Source organism: Vigna unguiculata, chromosome 9 (assembly GCF_037176805.1).
Source record: "Vigna unguiculata cultivar grain cowpea cultivar isolate G323 ecotype 2 chromosome 9, ASM3717680v1, whole genome shotgun sequence".
Classification (NCBI taxonomy): Eukaryota; Viridiplantae; Streptophyta; class Magnoliopsida; order Fabales; family Fabaceae; genus Vigna; species Vigna unguiculata.
The window spans coordinates 15,122,255-15,142,643 of NC_140800.1; the positions used below are offsets into that span (position 1 = coordinate 15,122,255).

Consider the following 20,389-nt stretch of genomic DNA (forward strand, 5'->3'; position numbering starts at 1 on the left):
TAAGTATCTTAAAATAAGATTTATCGTTATTTCTCTTTAAATTATTAATACTATAAAACTTCTAACTTTTATAGGTTATGATTAAAATCTCTTTCATAAAAAATGTCTAGTGCTTAGCCTGCAGAATCATATAACAGCTACCGGTGTCCAATCTCTCCTATTGCTATAAATCAGCTAGTAACTTAAGCCATTGAACTACCATGGCATTAAAGCAAGCATGTCTATAGGTATACCGAAAAATCATTTAATCACATGTACATGTCTAGATGCATGAACACGAAAGACAAAGTACACTTGTATATTTAGTTAGAGTTTTTAGATGCGTGAAAGAGAAAGAACAAGGAAGGAAAAAATCATGCATGGTTTCGTAGAAAGCATATCTGTATTGATAAAATTATAAGACTTAGTTTAACTTCTAATTTTTAAAGGTGGTTATTTGGGATTTATTGTCCAAATGAGAAAAAATAATTTTTTCAGATAGGTTCAGACCTTTTTGATTTTCATTACATATTAAAAAAATATATATTGAAAAAAAATGTAAACTTTTTTTTAATTTAGTTAGTCAATCGGTTTAACTCACCATGTCGAATCGAACTCAAATTTTTTTAGCTCACTAATAAGTGAGTCGGATTGAGTTTGCTCACTAAATAGTAACCTGTGGTGAGTCAGGCTGGGTGATCCGTTTTGATAACTCTATGTATAAGTATTGAAACACATGGAGAAATATTTAAAAGCACTTAGGAAGGATACACATCACAAATAATCATAATCACCATAATATCCCGTAACAATTAATCAACTCGTTACACTTTTTCCTTAAGTACAGACAATCTTCCATGAAGGTTAAGCTTTTCCTCTCTTTTTTTCCTAGTTTGTCCAACGTAATATTTAATTTTTCTTACAATTTCTACACACTTAATTTTATTTGTTTTGTTTTACATTGATCCTATATATATTAATGTTATAGTTAGATATGATGTATCAATTATTCTCAATTCAAAACTAAAGAAAATTAAATAAATATCTTATATTGCAGTCAATTAAAATTAAGTGATGTGTAACTAATTTACAAGGATGACTATTTTCGTGTTATAATTCATTGATTTTATTTTATATTTGGAATTTTATTTATTTTGTTAAATCATATTCATAACAATTTTATCTTGACGATGTAGTATATTTACCGTGTTTTTTTTTTCTTAATATTTCACAGAATAATTTGATAAATGTAGATAATGTATATGGAGAAGAAATTGAAAAAAAAAAATACTTATCTCATAAGTAGAATACTTTAAATTATGCAGACAAGACCAGAATAACTTGAAACATGTCAAGGTATTTGTATCACATATTTTTTTCTAAATTACATAAATCATTACTATAATTAGTATTGAATTGATACATTTATTGACATTTTGAGTGTCGTTTTACCATTGAATTTATTTTATATTTAGTCTAATCATATTCATACAATTTTATTTATTATTATGAAATATTTTAAGTGTTAATTATTTTAGCTTAACATTGTGGAAGAGAATTTAAAAGATATGAGTAGTGTCGGAGAAGAAATTTGAAAAACATCTACAACTAATTAAGCATTTTACATTTGTACTGGGAACAAAACTGAAACACTTGCAAAGCACATATAAGAAGAGTACCAATGAGAAAGAAAATTATAAGATAATTTGTACGATATCCATGATTACATTTTTTACATTTATAATATATTATTGATTATTTTTTATTAAATACTAATGATTTACCTTTTTGTTTTCAAGGATCAAAATCTTTGAAGATATTGTCACTACTGTAGCAACTTCTATTAACGATAGCTAATGGAAGCCTATTAAGACGGCTCAAAACCCGTCGTTGATACCACTGTCGTTAAAAGTAATTCGTAATAACGACGGTCTAAAAACATCGTCGTTATTGTGACATTATTCCACGACGCTTCAAAAGCCATTGTGGAAATGGATTTTTCTTCGAAACAGGACGAGATCTCCCTGCCAATAACAACGACGATCTTGGTATTAGTCGTCGTGGAATTTTCAAAATTAACGACGGTCTTGGTAAGAACCGTCGTTAATTTTTTTTTTTTAACAGATAGGCTTGTTTTATTTATTAACACCAACCTGGAAGTCAAAAAAACATTCAACACAATGACAATATAAATAAACAGTGCCAACACAGTTCCAATCCAGACAATTTTAACAAAGTTACAAATAAGTTATCATATGATAAAATAAATCTAAGCTTCTAAGTCTCCCTAAACCTAACTTTCACTAATTCTAGATAGAAAGTATTGTGCCCAAGTTTGTTGAACATAAGTTATTGCTCCTGAATCCATTGAACTTGGGTCATTGAATTTCTGCAAAAGTGTAAGAGAATTATTAGCAATACATATATAAATTAGTTCAAGTTAAAATTGGTACATGAAATAGGTTAATATATTACCTCATCCCAACCACTTTCATAATTGTCTTGAATAATGGTTGTCATCCATTGCATTACATAATAGCCACACTCAAAGCTCCCAGTTTGTTTATTACACTACACTTATAGTAATTGTATTTAATTATAAATACACATGACAATACTAAAGTAAATGAATGACATATAACGTATAAGTACTCGGAGGGAAATCCAAGTGACCCTTTTAGTATTGGCAGTCGATCTACCACTCAATATACTTTGTCCATTAAAAACACTAAAGTTAAAATTATCAATGTTAGAAAACATGACATTATATATATATATATATATATATATATATATATATATATATATATATATATATATATATATATATATATATATATATATATATATATATATATATATATTCAAGATTAAAGTGTAAATGAAGGCATTTATTGTAAAAGACTTACGTATCAATTATGTTTTTCATATAAGGAGAATAGGTTTATGACAAGAGAAAAACCATAAATCAGTACGCTCTGGCACTGATACAACAAACAGTTGCCAATAACAACTGCAATGAAAATTAATTTAAATACATCAAAATTTATTATTACAAAATTTAGACCTTGTGAAATTAAAGATAAGGATATAGTTACCTATCTATATATGGAGCAATAAAAATCTTCTTATTTCGTTGTCATATGTTATTTTTTAAATACTTATTTAATGTAATTGTATAAAGTAGAATTAGATATCATTTGACATGAACACTTTTGGATACATAGTTACATATTTTAGTTTTTGTCATTTTAAAATATTTTATATTTATATATCATGTTTATTTATTTTCAACTTTTAAATGTGATTTATTTTTTCATTACAACATGATAGTTATTACTACTAATAACAATATTATTATAACAAAAAAAATAATAATAATTATAATAGTTATACTAATAAGTTTCCAATTACTATTACTAATAATAATGAAAATAATAATGCTTATTATATTAATAATAATAATATTACTAACAATTACTAATAATAATACTTATAATAATAAATAATAATATATAATCATACTAGTAATAGAAATAATAATAATAATAATAATAATATTAATGTTACTACTTTCAATACAAATATTAATTCAAATGAGATTAGTAACAATAATACTAATTATAATGCTAATACTAATATTAATAAATCTAATCTCCTATATTATCGTCTAGTAACTATTATTTACTCTCTTATATTGACTTATTTAAGGGAATTCTTTTCAATTGGCCTTCTATCTTAGATCTCAATTTCCTCTGGAACATAAAGGGAATTGAGAAAGATAATACAGAAGACAAAAACCCAAAATCTTTTGGACCATCGTTAATATCCAACCAATCCTTTGTGAAAATCTTTATAACCAGATTTCTCAAAGTCAAGTTGAAACTAACCCATTGTAAAATTCAAATAATTAAAAGATGGGTGAAGAAGTCATTGTAAAACTCAGTATGCATTATCTTCATGTGAAATTTAGTATATTTTACACATATCATTTGAATTATTCTAAGATTTACAATGTACATTTTAAAACTTGTAAAAGGATATTAAATGTTCTTACCAAATCTATTCTACAATGACTCCAACAAGCACTCCAAACGCTCCAGTCTCCAACTTCAAGGATACTCATCATCTTCGAGGGTACTCATTCTCTCCTAACAGGATAAGGGTTGTGCCAGCAGAAAACACTATGACACTCAAGTCAAACAATTGTGTCAGAAGGTAATAAATGTGATAATTAATGAACATAATTAATGTACCTCATATTTCATGCTATTTATACTATCTTTATAGGCTTTTTACCCGGATGGGCTTGACCCAAATGGCCAATTACTTTGATTAGTCTTTGGTTAATCCATCTTATTAATAGTACCTTAATCATAATCTTAAACATGCTTTTGATATATTAATTATAGTTGGCCGACATGTACTCAACTAGGTCGTCAAACTGCAGTTGTTGCCAAACATCTAACCGACAACATCGCCATAGTCCATGGCCATATCCTGAGGGCTGATTACACTTAGGGTAGATGGCTGAGATGTACTCAATTACATATACATCTTATCCTTGACGACACATATCCAGAAAGTCATTTCCTCATGTGGTTAGACTACAAGATTTGAGGACACCTAGGCATGGGGCCAAAGTGTCCTTAGACACATATGGAACACTAGATTTACATGTCATTCAATTTGTAAAGATACTAAATTTTATGTGGTTGATTTAACCTTGTAAATAAAGTGTATATATTCACAACATGTATATCTTATAGAAGTGACATCCAAATAAAATCTTAATTTGAGTACTTTATGGGTTAATTTAAATGGTGAATGTAAAACAAAGTGTATATATATTTTATCACTAATTTTATTATTACATAATAATAGAATAGTAGATTTATATGTATAATATGTACATTCACATTTATATTATTGTATATGAAAGTTTTTCAAAAGGGACCTAACATAGTATGTCTAATAGGTTCTACCACACAAAAAGTTGTCAATATTTTCACATAAAACAAAAAGAAATTTTGTAGTCCAACCGTTGCTTTTCTTTATCATCTAAAATATCCTCTTCTCACATATAACACATGATTATCGTAGGTGAAAAATCACATCATAACGAAAAACAAAGCTAAGTTAGTGAAAAATTTAAACAATTCTACAGTATAATAATTCATTACCAACTTAAAACAACATTCATCAAAAATAAAATGTCTATCATATAACATAGCCCTTATGGCTTAATCATCACAATAAAACCTTCAGGCTTAATCACAAAAATAGACATTTGAAAAATTTTAATTGAATTTTTGTATTAATTTCATTCATAATTATTTTTGTTATGAGTACTTGTATGAATCGTATGTTTTCTATTAACACCGCCTTATTATTTTTGCACCAAATAATCTTGTCATTGAACAAAATTTACAATTCAATTGAATTAAATTTTAAATTGTCAGAAGAATATCCATCAAACAAATAAGTACATATTCTATAATAATATCAATCAAATTTATTAAATATAGTATCCTAATCTAAATAGAATGGATTTTTTTAACATGTGAATGGAAGAATTGAATATATGAATCAAATTCCAGTCTTTTTTCCTGCACCTCAACTTTTTCTTCCTGCAGCCCCCAAAATTTCAAAATGCCGAGTTTATCCCTCAGTGAAAAAGTAAAAACCTAGCCCTAGTTTTCCTTTTCCCTCATTCACTTGAGCTGCACCTCCCTGCACCTCTCATACTCACATCACACCTCTTTTGAAATCAGAATTCTGTCATCGAAATTTGACATGCAAAAGATGCTATTTGGAAGCATATGGTTTTGGTCTCTACTCCATAGTAGCCATGGATTTTTGCATAACAGAATTTCAGCAATTTCCAATCTCATTGCGACCAAACAAAAAGTCGTTTTCCCTTCTCCCTTGTAATCACCTTCAGCTCCACCAAACTCCAACTCCAGTTTCAATTTTTCCTCTTTGTATACATCACAGAACCCACACTACCTCATCACCCGCATCCCCATCAACACTATCCTCTTCATCTGTGCCTTTCCCTCAGCATAATTTTCGTTCATACTCCTCCAAACAGACCTCCGTGTTTGGAAGTGTTATGTAGAGTTGCAACAATTGAAAAATGTTTGTTTGTGGAGTATGTAACGTGTTTGCATGTTCTCTCAAAAGAAATGCAACACTACCAAAGCAATAATAGAAAAAACTACAACTTGTCCCTGGTTTTCCAGTGACTATGGTATGCTTCTACAGATAACTTGAGACATTTTTTCATGGAAGGTAATTGAAAATTAATGTTTAACTTGAAGTTTCTAAAACTGAGAGTTACGAAGGACTTGATGAGGCATTTTTTGTTGTACATTTGTCCCTACTTCATGTTATAGTGATAAAAACAAAATCACCATTCTGAAAAGAAATCATGCATTCCGCAATCACCTCCTATAACAGCACCTGCTATCAATGCCTTTACATTATCAATAGCTTTAACACTCGCAGTTTCACTAGCGCTGCTATTGGCATGTGGCTCCATATCACCATGGCCAACAACAACCTCTTTCCTGGAGAGTTGGCTAGAAGAAACAAGGGAATGTTGAAAGTGTTCAAATGTTACAGCCAAATATATAACATTACCAATATCATACAAATAACATTATCAAAAAAATCCCAACATGTACTGTCCACTGTTTTCTGAAACTCTATGTTTCATAGTATCTGTATGTGAGTGTCAAGATGACTTCATGAAACAGAGATTAAGAATTAATATATAAACACAACATTTGCTAAATCAGGCACCAAGACTATGCAGCAGCCACATCTCAAGTAGCATTTCTGCTTCGAATGTTTGTGAATCATTATTGCACTCTACTGTATGTGAAAACTTTGATCAACTAATGAATGTAAAGTATAATATATACATCTATATGTGTGTGCATACAGGGAAAATAATTCCAAGTTTAGTTGTACCGAATTGTCACGAGGAGACAATTTACGGGATTCCAACAGTTCTTTTAGCCTTTTTGTAGCCATTATTGCTTCCTCTATCTTCCTTTGAAGAACCTGCATATAATAATTAACTCATTGATTCACTTCGTCCTTATTTCATATCAATCACAAGACAATTTTACATATAACTTTAGTTCTTTGACTTACAATTTTCTGGGAATGGTTTAGAGTCTCAGGGTTATGTCTTTCGTACTCATTCTTTCTTTCCTCCTTTTTTGACTGCTTGAAATAAAAACAAAAATTAAAATTACAAGCACAGAAAGTTTCAACTACATTAAACAAATATAGAGTTAAAGTTTGAAATAACTACTATATAAAACATCAGAAAATAATAAAATTCTAGAACAAAATGAATATTAACATTCTACTGACCATTTGGCTGCAATTAACATGTCATGAAATGAACAAGTATCGCAATTTTAGAAACATTATGAGAACTCAAATAGTTCTATATCTACATTAGTCATTAAACTGTGCAATCATGGATTCAATAATTTAATAGGGTGAGATTAAGAAGCACAAGAAAATTGCAACATTTAACAAAAATCTGGCATGAGATTCAGACAAAACACGGAGGAGTCCCAAAAGAATCTCAAATTAATCACAGTAAGGCACATTGAAACGCCTCTGCAATTTTTAAACCATAAAACAGATTATAAAGGCAACAGACATGTTTATAAAATTAAGCAAACCACCTGCTGCTGACTTGGCTAATACTTTTTATGTATGAATTTGTGCATATTTGTGCATAAAGTATCATTTACAAGTTTCTATATTAAGTTTTATTATAAAATTAGACAATTATAAAATTAAAATATTAAGTTTTTTGTGAGAGAATTTTAAAATAACAATCACAAAAAAAAAAACATTATTTAAGAAAGATCTAAAAACATAAACAAACTCTTCTACTCTAAAGTCCTGATTATAACATATGAACTACTAAAAAAAACGTTATGTAATGTAAATAAATCATGTCCACTTTTTTCTTTCGAGATTTCTTCCTCTTGTTGTGGGTCGTTTCTTTCTCTTCCTGTACATTCTCAGAACAAATTTGCAATATATTCAACTGTATCATGCATTCTTTTCCTCTTCTTGTGGTGCTCATCAATAGATTTATCAGATGGATTGCACATGTTTTGTTTACCATTAAAGATCTCCTGTGTAAATTGTGCTGAAGCAATTTCCTGAGCAATTTCCATTGGGAGAACCTCAATATCAAATTTGCTACGCATCTCAGACAAATCTAGCTTGCCAATTTGTCTAATGACATTTGAATTCTGCATGTCTAGTATATTCCCATGCTGCAAAAGTGATCATCCAACAAAGATAAAAATAGTTAAGTCAGGCACATAGAAATTCAAACAAAACCAACTAATCCCCTACTGTAGTGTGTATGCAGGGCAGACCTTTGGATATCAATATATAGAAATAGCTAAAAGTGTAGTGAATATAGTATGTGAGATCCTGAGATTATGTCTAAATGTGGGGAATGTAAAATATGAACTAAACATGCTAAACTGCAATGCAAATGCTTCTTGTATATTTCTAGTGCTAAAATAACACAAAAATTGGAATTAAAACTAATCTACATGCTCAAAACAGTGAAACACAAATCAAATGTAAAAGTTGTGAAACAGAACTAGTGTGTAGGTGACAGGTATGGTTAGAATCAGTGACTGAATGGTGTAGAAATGAAATTAAGCTTTCAAATAAATATTTTATGGATTAAATTGAAGATAGAAACCGAAAATTTTAACAAGCAAACATCAGAAAATGAAAATCCTAAACTAAGATATCCCAAGTTAACTTAATTAGTGAAATTAACATAAACAATTACCTAAGTTCCATTTTGTTTGATTTTCCAATTTTTGATGAAAAGAGAGATGGATTAGAAACACAAAACAAAAAGAAATCACCTATTAAAAGGAATGGAAAGTGAATGGAACAGTGAATCACAAAATAAATGTATGAACACATCATGCAAATTAATTCAAGAACTGAAATTCAAAGTGAAGAGCTTAATTATTGTTCTTTTGAACCAAGGCTGACATTGCAGTCACTTGAGTCTAGGTTGATGACATTGCATTCTCTAATTTCTAGAGTGAATCCACTAAAGAAATCAGTGTTGATGCAGGAACAAGAATTAATTTCTTCAATTTAAGTTTAAACTTGTGTTAACTTGAAGAAACACATGAGAAGAAGAGAAGACATGAATTTGAATGATGGAAACATGTCAGCTTGTCTATTAGAGTTCCCAGCTTTGACAGCTTGCATTATCCAGGTCAGCATCCAACATGGCAGCACCTTCTTCACATCAGCTCTTAATCCAACGTGGCAGCCACTTCAAACATGACAGCAATAAGTCTCTCTTGACAGCAGCTGCATTTCTTTGAATCTTCACTTGAGCCAAACAGATCAAACAAAGCACCCAATCAACACTATAACTTTGCACATCAGATTTTATTTACTCAAGTATATCTACATGTAATATAGGATTAATGCTGCTAAGAACAAAAACTGAATTAAATGTAACTGTAAGCTACATTAATACTCAAACTATACAATAAAAGTCTATCTAATTAAAGAACTAAACTAAAATGTCCTAACTAAGGCTAATCCATTGAAAATTAATAGAAACTAGCATTTTTCTACTCTAAACTAAATCTGACTTAAAGACTAAAATAATAGTCTAGAAACCCCAAAGGACATGCAAATGGCCAAGTAAAATTGCAACATTTTGAGTGTTAGTCTGCATATGAGAGTAGTCCAGTATGAGATCATTGACTTCAAAAGTGTGCATGATTTCAACCAGTATATAAGATAAAAATTTGGATAAAAACAAAAATACTCAAACATTATACACAACCGTAAACAATTGGCCACTAAAACCAACCTTTGTTCACGCTTAGTTCCGGCAGCACGCTTAGTTCCGGCAGCAGGTGAAAAGGATGCATGTCACCGCGATGTAGAAATAAATGAAATCGATCTTGAGACGACCTAATTCATTCTTAAAATGTCATACCGGCTTGCTTCTAACTTATATTTTTGCCTGGTATGCTTTGCTGTAGCTTTTCAAGCTTTAATTTGTTTTTCAAAAGCTTCATTCTTGTACTTTCAACTTTAACCTTATTGTGAGTAGCCATCTTAACAGGTTTTGTCAAGGATGAGAGTTCAAGAATCTTCTGTTTGAAATCCTCAATTGTCTTCTTATCCTCTTCTAACGGCTAACTACTGAGACATCTGATCAGCAAGACATTTCCTTTTCTGCAACCTTATTTTTCTTCTCCAAGTAGCTTGCAAACTTCATTGTCTTTCTTCCTCTCAGAATCATACCTTCCCTTCTCTCCCTCGATAAACTCCTTCAATCTACCTATTTTCTTTTCCTTTTCAGCAATCTTTTTCTTTTCTTCTCCAAGTAACTTGCAAAGTTCATTGTCTTTATCCCTCTCATAATTAGCCCTTCTCTTCCCCACATCTAAAAGCCCTTTCAACCCACCGATTTCATTTTCCATTTCAGCAACCTTCTTCTCATCTTCTGGCAATTATAAAGTTTCGGCAGTTTTCTTCCTCTCAGAATCAGCCCTTCCTTCTCCACCTCTAGCAGCTCCTTCAACCTACCAATTTCCTTTTCCCTTCTCCTATCCTTTTTTTTTTTTAAATCTTTTTCAAGTTAGATGCTAGCAAAACAGAAAACAACTCTATTTACTTGGTCATTTAATTTGGTTCACATGCTTTGTGATTGTGAACCTAACAGTCCTTCATATACCTTAACCAAAGAAAACAAATAAAGTTGGAAAAGCAAAAGGCAAAGAGAAACATCCTATAATCATAAGCAAATGGGGCTTTGCAAATTGCAATCAATCACAGAACAAGCCTCCGATGAGTTGTTAGAAGGAGAAAAAAAGTGGTCTAATAATGAGATTTGATTTTTTAACCACGTTTGAAGGTGTTTGAAGGGTCCTACTTTGAAGGTGTTTGAAGGGTCCAACTGCTTGATGAGAAGCTTGTGGATGTGGGTTTGAAGGTGTTTGAAGGGTCCTACTTTGAAGGTGTTTGAAGGGTCCAACTGCTTGATGAGAAGCTTGTGGATGTGGAGCGATTCAAGACCCCCCACAAATGGAAACAAAAGAAACCAAGAACTAAGAAAATGATAATTGGAAAAGTAAAAGAGAAAGCAAAGCAGAAAATGATGTATTACTTCTTTAAGGGAATTCTTTTCAATTGGCCTTCTACCTTATATCTCAATTTCCTCCAGAGCATCAAAGGAATCGAGAAAGACATCGCAAACAAAAACCTAAAATCTTTGAATCACCGTTCATATCCAACTAGTTCTTGGTGAAAATCTTTATGGCTAAATTTCTCAAAGTCAAGTTGAAACTAACCCATTGTTAAAAAAGTTAATTTAATCCAAATTAAATTTTGCAATAATAATGATAATAGAGATCAGTGACAAAAATCACGTACTGGTTACCTTCTATCAAACTAGTAAATCAAAGGGTTACAAGTTACAACACATAAGTTAAACAATTGCTTTATTAACTTTTTTTAAGATCTCTTCCAACTTTTGATTCGAAAAATGTTTCTTTTGTATAGTAGTTCAAATTCTCAAGTTAAAATGTATAAGTACTTGAGATTAAACAATGAAAAAATATTGAGGGCTTAAGAGACCTTTCTCATGTTCCTTATATTTATAGATATGAAAAGTAGATACAAGAGGACAATTAATCATCATAGCTATAACTAGGTGCAAGGCTTATCCAACACTCAACCCCCTAACTTAGACAATGATTTCCTAGGTGCAATCATTATTTCTACACTCCCCCTCATGTTGGAGCATACAAATTGTATGTACCAAGTTTGGAACAAATCAACTCAATCTTAGGTCCCCTTAATGACTTGGTCGACATATCTGTGAGTTGCTCATTTGATCCAACAAACTCAGTACATATTTCCTTTGCCAACAACTTTTCACGAACAAAATGGCAATGCATTTCTATATGTTTAGTTCTCTCGTGAAACACTGGATTTGATGCAATGTGGAGAGTAGCTTGATTATTGCAATACATCTTTATAGTCTGGATCTCACAGAAATTAAGTTCTCGAAGATATTGCTTCACCCATATAAGTTCACATGTTAATGATGCTATGGCTCTATATTCAGCTTCAGCGGTTGATCGGACCACTACACTCTGCTTCTTACTTTTCCATTAAATAATGTTTCCTCTAAGGTACACACAATATCCAATAGTAGATCGCATGTCTATAGGAGATCCTGCCCAATCTGCATCACAATATCCAGAGACATGAATGCTTCCTCTATTTTCATATAACAACCCTTGCCCGAGAGCCTTTTTTAGGTACCTTAGAATGCAAATGATAGAATTCCAATGGCCAACACATGGAGACTACATAAACTGACTAACCACTCCAACTGCAAAAGATAGATCAAGCCTTATAATAGTGAGATAAATTAGTTTTCCAACCAGCCTCCTATATCTTTCAGGGTCGGAGAACAACTCACCTTCTTCAGTTGTTAATTTCTGATTTGGGTCCATAGGACTATCTACTGGTCTAAAATCAATCATACAAGTTTCTCATACTATATCCAACGCATACTTTCTTTGAGAGATTACAACTCCATCTTTAGACTGAGCTACTTCAATGCCCAAGAAGTATTTGAGGCTTCCCAAATCCTTGGTTTGAAAATGCCTACACAGGTGCTCCTTTAATTAAGATATTCCAACAGTATCATTTCCTGTAACAACTATATCATATTAGGTAGACAAATTTCCCAAGAGAGGTATGTGAGTAAAAGATTGAGTGGTCTGTCTCACTGCGTCTTAACCCAAATCTTTGAACAATGGAGTTGAATTTTCTAAACCAAGCCCGTGATGATTGTTTGAGGTCATATAAAGAGCGATCAGTGTTATTGATATTGGATAACGAGACATATCGGCGACCCGCAAAAAACCTTTATAAAGTTATAACGGAAATCATAACGAGTTAGGGCAGAAATATTGCAGTAAAGAAAATATAATACCTCACATATAATTTTAATGCAAAAATAATGATATTGAAGTATTATGATCATTGGCCATTATTTTTGCTGGAAAATTTGTATGTTTTTTGCAAAATAATTATAATGAAAATAGAGAAGTAGAAAAAAGATATTGAAAAGAAAAAAAAAATATACGGTAGCTGGCGGCGACAACTGCTGGTGGTGGCTGGCGGCGACAGCTGCTAGCGGTGTCTGGTGGCGGCAGCTGATGGCGATGGTGGCTAGCAGTTACAAGAGTTGATATTTGATGTTGGGGAAGTAATGTTGGGAAGGGAAAGGTTAAAGGAGATTTACTTCTGCGATAACTTAGGTAAAAGAATATGTTTTAAGTTAAAGGAATTTTACTGCTACAGTTACTTAGGGTAAAAAGTTTAGTAAAAAATAAAATAAGAGTGAAAGAGTAGGTAAGGTTAAATTAAACAAAGTTTTAGTGGGCCATGCCGAGCTTTTAAAGTCTCGGAACCCAACCCAAATGATGCAATTAGGGTTTTTTTGTATCTCTTCTTTCTCCCACCTTCTTCAACGCCGTCGTGCAAGCTTCCCTCTACCATTTCTTCTCCTTTGTTCAAGTTCCTGGTTGTTTCTTTTCTTCATCTAGATTTTTCCGCCATGACCGTTCCGCCACCACCACCCGCCATGCCTAAAGCGACTGCCATGAACCGCCACAAGAAACCCGATTCACCTCCGCCTTATTGTGGCGGCAGGCTGGAAAACTGCTACCGATTTCCACCATGGCGCCGCCATGGCCGAAATTCAATAACTTTGAGAGTGATGCAATTTGCACACTATACCAGACTCCCCTGAGCAACAAACTCAGGAGGTTGTTCCATGTAAACTTCCTCCTCAAGATCGATATGAAGGAAGGTATTTTTTATATCAAATTGATGAAGCGGCTATTGACGAATTGTTGGCATTGCAAGGAAGGGACGAATAGTAGTCATCTTGGCCACGGGAGAGAAAGTATTACAGTAATCAAGGCCATAAACCTAAGTGTATCCTTTTTTAACTAATCGGGCTTTGAGCCATCAACATGACCATCAAGGCCAACTTTAACTGCATACACCCATCAGCAACCTTCTTGCTCGATGGAAGGGGCACGAGCTCCCAAGTATAACTGCTTTCAAGAGCCTGCATCGCTCAATCATGGCTTGTCGCCATCCAGGATGATCAAGTGCTTCATTCACATTTTTGGGAATAACAACAAAAGATATTGAGGATAAAAGGGAAGAATAGGAAGGGGACAATCTGTGATAGCTAAGAAAATTATAAATGGGATGTGGATTTCAAGAGGAATGAACACCTTTTCTGAGAGCAATGAACCAGCCTGAATCACCTTCACCAGGAGTCGTGGTATCAAGAGACGAGGGAGAAGAATTTGAAATAGGGGATTCACCAAGTTCTTGGAAAATTGGACTATCCGTTCGGGTCCTGTGTTGGAGAGGATCAATATGTGGAGATGATGGCTCAGGAGGACTTTGATCAAGACTTGGATTGACAAAGACATTGGAAATATTGTACTCAACCACTAGAATAGGGAGAACGTGTTGTATGACATAAACATCTTGAGTAGATGGAGAAAAGTAAGAAGTTTGTTCAAAGAATGTAACATTGGCAGACATGTAGTGTTTCTGGGTTTCAAGAGAGTAACATTGATTTTAGGGAGGGAGACAGGATGGCTTGACTGACTCCCTTTGAGGATGTTTTAGAACCATCTTTAAGGGTTATAAAATGAGGTTTTTCTTGAAATGAAATGATTGCTAACAAGGAAGTATTACCATAAATATGGTCAAAAGCACCTGAATCAATTACCCATGAATTCTGACCTTCCGTGGATTGAGAGATGCGAGTTGTTGATGTACTGGAAGCTTGAGATGACTGTGCCAAGTTGTTGGACTTGAGTCATTGGTACTCTTGACACTCATCCTCAGTGAACTTGGATTCAGTAGTACCAACCTGGGAGACATTGGCTGTTTTGGAAGGAAAACATGTAAGGAGTAACAATTTTTTTGGGTATGACCAATCCTTTTACAATATGTGCACTAAGGAAGACCATGACCTCCACGTCCTCCTCCTCTAGTTCCACATCCTCCTTTTCCTTGAGTGGCGACCATGACAGATGGTTCCACTAGAGCAAGAGTCTCCAAAGTTTGAGGTGTTGGGACACGAACCATGCGTGAGGTCAAAGTGTCCATGGAAGGGACCAATGAGAGGTTTAAAGTTGATCTCTGATATGATTAAAGTCTGGATGTATAGTGCGGAGTATCATCACCATATAATACTTGTCAAGCTTTTTCTTCATTTCATCTGAAGAGTCAACTTTTAAAAACATTTGTAGTTCTTCCACAGCAGATTGGGTTTCATTCATGAAGGAGATCATATTATGGTTGGTCATTCTTAGAGATGCCAACTTGTTTGCCGAATCATAGAAGCATTGGATATCATTTGCATAGATATTTTGAGCCCTCTTCCAAAACGAGTGACATGTTTTGAAGGCTCGGAGGGACATCAAAAGTTGTGGTTCCACTGACTGCCACAATAGAGCACATAGTTGAAATCAACATGTTTCTAATGTTTAGCTTTTTCAGTAGATACGTGGCTACCATATTTTGACGACAACCGACCAAGGCAGATAATTTTGGCCATTTAGTTTTCTGGAAGTAAAACAGGGGCTTCCAAAAGATGAAATAACACTTGTAGCGGCCATTTCGGATCAAGGAGACGAAGTATAGTGAGCAAATGTGAAAAAAAGCAAGAGAAACCATAAACCCTAGGGTGATTTCCAGAAGGGAGGCTTCAGAATCTCATCCAAACAGGCTTCTCGAGGGCTGAACAGAGAGAGGAAGTTCTGAAGATCCTTGCAATGGTATCATGACGAAGTTCCTGCGGTGGGAAGGCAGTGCGTGAGGGATATGCACCTGGCTGCAATGGACTGTGAAGCGGCGCATGGCGACGAATTAGCCTTCGGCATTGACGGGTTGGTCGTCGCTCAGAGAGGCGATTCAGATCCAGTGGTCGTTGGATGAAACTATGGTGGTGGACAGCAGCGGACAATGACGGACTGGTAGAAAATAGTGGTGGACATTTAAAAACAACAATGGGTAGCTTCAGATAGTGATAAACCAAGCTAGACAGCAGCAGACAACAGTGACTAGTGGTGGACTGCGGCGGACAGCGGTGACTAATGGTGGTTGACATGACGAGACAGAAACCAGAGCAGAATCGACCCCCTCTGCTACCAACTTGAGATTAAACAGTGAAAAAATATTTTGAGGGCTTAAGAGACCTTTCTCATGTTCCTCATATTTATAGATATGAAAAGTAGATACAAGAGGTCAATTAATTATCATAACTATAACTAGGTGCAAGGGTTATCCAACATTCAACCCCTAACTTAGACATAATGATTTCCTAGGTGCAGTCACTATTTCTACATAAGTAACAAGGATTAACAAGAAAAATTCATAAGAGCAATCAAAGCCAACGACAGAACTATCACTATTACAAAGAATTTGAAAACTTTATTCATTAGGAAAAATTTTCACTACAAATTCCTACTAAAAAGAAGTAATCTAAAATCACTGAAAGATCAAACATTTTAGCCTTGTCTAACAACCGAGAGCTAATAAACTAGATAATAGTATTATACACCACAAGTCCCCTTTGCGTCAGATTATATTGCAGCATAAAAAAATAACCTCATGCATCTTACTGAGTTGAAGCTGGATGATAAAAAACATCTCCATCAACTAATCTAATCAAACAATTTAAAAACTAAAAAAGTTTAATCAAACAATTTAAAAACTTTATTAGCTAAGAAAATTGTTTTCTACAATACAATATCGATAATTTTGACCTTATCTTATCAGATTATCAAAAGCTAGTGAACTAAAGAATACTATTATCCACCGGAGCTTCCTTTTGTGTCAGATTTTATTGCAGAGTCAAATAAATCTTCCCTTTTGTGTCAAATGTTATTGCAGAGTCAGATAAATCTTAACAAAATACCTTCATGCATCAACCTGCAGATGAGTTGAAGCTGGACAATAAGTTGAAGCTGGATGATCAAACAAATCTTCCTCCAAAATTCCCATATCTTTTAATGAGAAGTTTGACCAATACTCCATATCTAGATCAGACAAATTAATGTGCAATAGATCCATCTGTGACTGCTCCTCCTGTGTTTCCTTGTGAGGGATGGACAACTCATTTGGTATTAAATCTTCCTGAAATATACGAGAAACATTGCAGATTAATTCCCTCTTATTTGTTGTGTCAGTATCTGAATTTATAGACGAACTGTGAAGGCTGGGTTTATAAATTATTTCTTCTTCAGTACAGACCATAACAGCCTCACAATGAGTAACAACATCCTTATCCTTATTACATGTTGTAACAGATTTATTGGTTGCTGTTCCAGGATGTGTTTCTATGATTGATGAGTTGGTGGGAACCTGTGACCGTGTAACTGTGGAATTTGCGATTAATGATTGAGTCCCTACTGATGGGAGCATGTTTAGACCTGAGAGAGTGAGCATATAAAGTAAAAGTGTAAAAATTAAATTGAAAAAATATTGTATACTAAATAATATAGTCAGAAACCATTATACCTTTAAATTGATTTTTCTTGCCAGGTGGTCTACCACGAGGTTTTTTTGCAATTGTAGGCGCATCTATTGCCTCACTATTTTTTCTCTTGTGAGACTCCTGCCACTGTACCTTGTTGTCTGTGTTTGTGTTCTGTACAGAGGCCATACCAGTACACACGCCTAACAAAAAGAATCCAAAACTATAAAACTTCGAGCATTGTCATTTCAGCAATAAAAAAAACACCGATCTTTGAAGTGATGTACCTGAAGGGGTTTTATCAGCAACAGGGATTAGCCTCTGAAAGGTATGATAAGCATTGACGACATTTTGCACGTCCTGCACCAATTTCTGAACCCTAAACTGTTCTTGCATCATAGCAACCCTTTCTTGATTCAAGATTAAGTTTTCTTGATTCAAGATTAAGTTTTGTCGCTTCAGAGATATATAATCCTCGAGTATACGCCTAAGATTTAACGAAGGCTTGCATACCTAGAAAACAAAAATGGAAGAATTAAATGAAAAGGGTTAGAGAGAATGAGAAAAAGAATTGTGCGTTGTTAAAGGAGGAAAAAAGGGAAACCTGGTTGAATGGAGAACCGGAGAAGAGGGAGGAAGCCTCCATGCGTAAGGTGGCACGCGTGTGCGATAGGTTGTTGGCGCAGAGATAGTTGTCCACTATCAATGCAACTTGAGACGGCGAAATGTTAACCTTTCCCAACGATTCTTTCAGCGGCACCGTTTCTTGCATCATCTTTTGTTTTTTTTCAGACTATAGAGAATGCAAGCAAAGGGAACTCACCGTGTCTCTGTGAGCAGAATTCAGTTATTTAAACACACACACCTACTGTCCCGCGCAAACATTTTCTTTAAATATTTTATTATCTTTCCGTTTTTAGATTTCCTCTTATCCTTTTGTCATTTTTTTTTTCTTCTTTTCAATTTTTTTTTACTTCTATTTTCTTACAATAGTTATTCTAAACTCTAATCATTCTTACTAACTGAAATTCTAAATTCCAAGGACAATCTATTATTAATCAGGTTTAGGATCAATTATTCATTCCCAAATACAAATAACTTAATCAAATCTACGTCGATGTATGAGTAAATTAACAACATTTTATTTTCTAAATTTACAAAAAAATTTAAAAAAATTACATTTTATTTTATAAATTTATAAATAATTATATAAAGATTATTCGTCTTTTGTCTATATGAATGAAGTCTAATCGAATATATTGAGAGTGTTAGTTTTAATCCGGTACCTGGTCTAATTGAATGTACAAAATTATATATTATTTCAAGAATTTGAATATCTTAATTTGTACTCTATCTTTTTAGGAATGTCAAAGCGGGCTTGGCCTGCCAGTCGCCAAGAAAAGGACGGGTCGGGTTGGAATTTCCAACTCGTCAACCCGTTATAATCCGGGCTATCTAACCTGCCAGTTTAGTGGGTCAAAACGGATCAGCCTGCCCTGGCCCGCAATCTCGATTTTTTTTATGTTTAAAATTAAAAATAATTAAAAAATAATATTTTTTTATATTATATAAATATAAATATATATATATATATATATATATACATATATATATATATATATATATATATATATATATATATATACATATATATATATATATATACACAAAGATTTATAAACAAAAATTTAAAAAAAGTTAAAAAAAATTTAAAAAAATTAAAAAAAAGGTGGGCCAGCCTGTCCTAAGACGGGACGAGTTACAATGTCCAACCTGTTTATTGGTGGCAAGCCAGCTCGGTCCGCCTCGTTTTTGGCGGGCCATAGCGGGCCGAGCCAAAACGGGCCGAGCTTGCCCGTTTTGCCACCCCTAACTCTATTTCAGTAATAATATAGCTGTCAAAATAGGCCACTTGACCTGACCCACCACAGGTTGACCACTTAGTGAGTCAACCCAACTCGACCGACTTATTAACAAGCCAAATAAATTTGAATTTGGTCTGGTTCACCACGGGTTGGTAGATTAAACGGGTTGGTTCACTTAATTAAAAAAAATACAATTTTTTTTGTCTTTACTCACAAAAAATATAAATTATATTTGTGATTAAAATCTAAATAAACTTCAATATAATTCAAAATAATGTTCAACCCCAAATACAAAGCAAAATCCCAAAAATATTAGTTTTGCATTTGTCAACCCAATATGTTGGCTAAAAAAACAACCCAACATAATCCAAATACAAAAAAATTGTGTGGCCCTTCATTTGTGGATAGGTTGGTGAGCCAACCTTGCTCACCACGAGTTCAACCCGATACTTAGGTTCTTGGCAGGTTATGTCTAAAATTGACCTGTACTTAAATTTGTACAAAAGTTTCAACCCAACCCGGCCTGAATCCGTCGTGGACCAGGTTGGTGTAAGATCCGCGGTGGACCGGGTTGGTGGGAGCCTTTATGGCATTAATGATTGACTATTGAGATGTGGAAAAGTATTAGCTCAAGTGGTTGAAAGTACTTGGTTATGTTGAGAGACTGGTATGAAATGGGAAAGTTAGAGTTCTCGTAGATGCATGGAGAAATTATGGTCTTCCCCGAATTGTTTGTAAAATCCAGAATATAGTAATTAAACATGTTATGGTGAAAATCAACTGACTGCAAAATCTTGTGAAAACTGCATTGTTTTTAAAAATCAAGTTAAATACCTTTTAAAAACCTGTCCAAAATTCACAAGAGGGAAAACAAACCTAGAAGTCATTCTTGGTTCTTAAAATTTTG

At 33.4% G+C, this 20,389-nt stretch overlaps 1 protein-coding gene across 8 annotated transcripts; it reads right to left on the minus strand.

The window, feature by feature from the left end:
* Nucleotides 1-6,615: 6,615 nt before the first annotated feature.
* On the minus strand, nt 6,616-18,420 carry LOC114164163 (uncharacterized). Of its 8 annotated transcripts, none has more exons than XM_085666962.1 (8): nt 18,222-18,420; nt 17,905-18,130; nt 17,662-17,820; nt 17,395-17,573; nt 17,060-17,277; nt 8,141-9,391; nt 7,144-7,215; nt 6,616-7,050 (listed from the first exon to the last, which is right to left on the minus strand). In XM_085666962.1, the coding sequence occupies exons 1-5, from the start codon at nt 18,390-18,392 to the stop codon at nt 17,062-17,064; spliced, it is 951 nt and encodes a 316-aa protein (XP_085523088.1). In that variant the 5' UTR covers nt 18,393-18,420; the 3' UTR covers nt 6,616-7,050; nt 7,144-7,215; nt 8,141-9,391; nt 17,060-17,061. The 8 variants fall into 8 exon arrangements, 6 of the variants coding, with proteins under 6 accessions (XP_085523088.1, XP_085523086.1, XP_085523085.1 ...); XM_085666960.1 differs by having other exon boundaries at nt 8,141-8,297; nt 9,206-9,391; nt 17,060-17,573; XM_085666959.1 differs by having other exon boundaries at nt 8,141-8,297; nt 8,834-9,391; nt 17,060-17,573.
* Nucleotides 18,421-20,389: the final 1,969 nt, after the last annotated feature.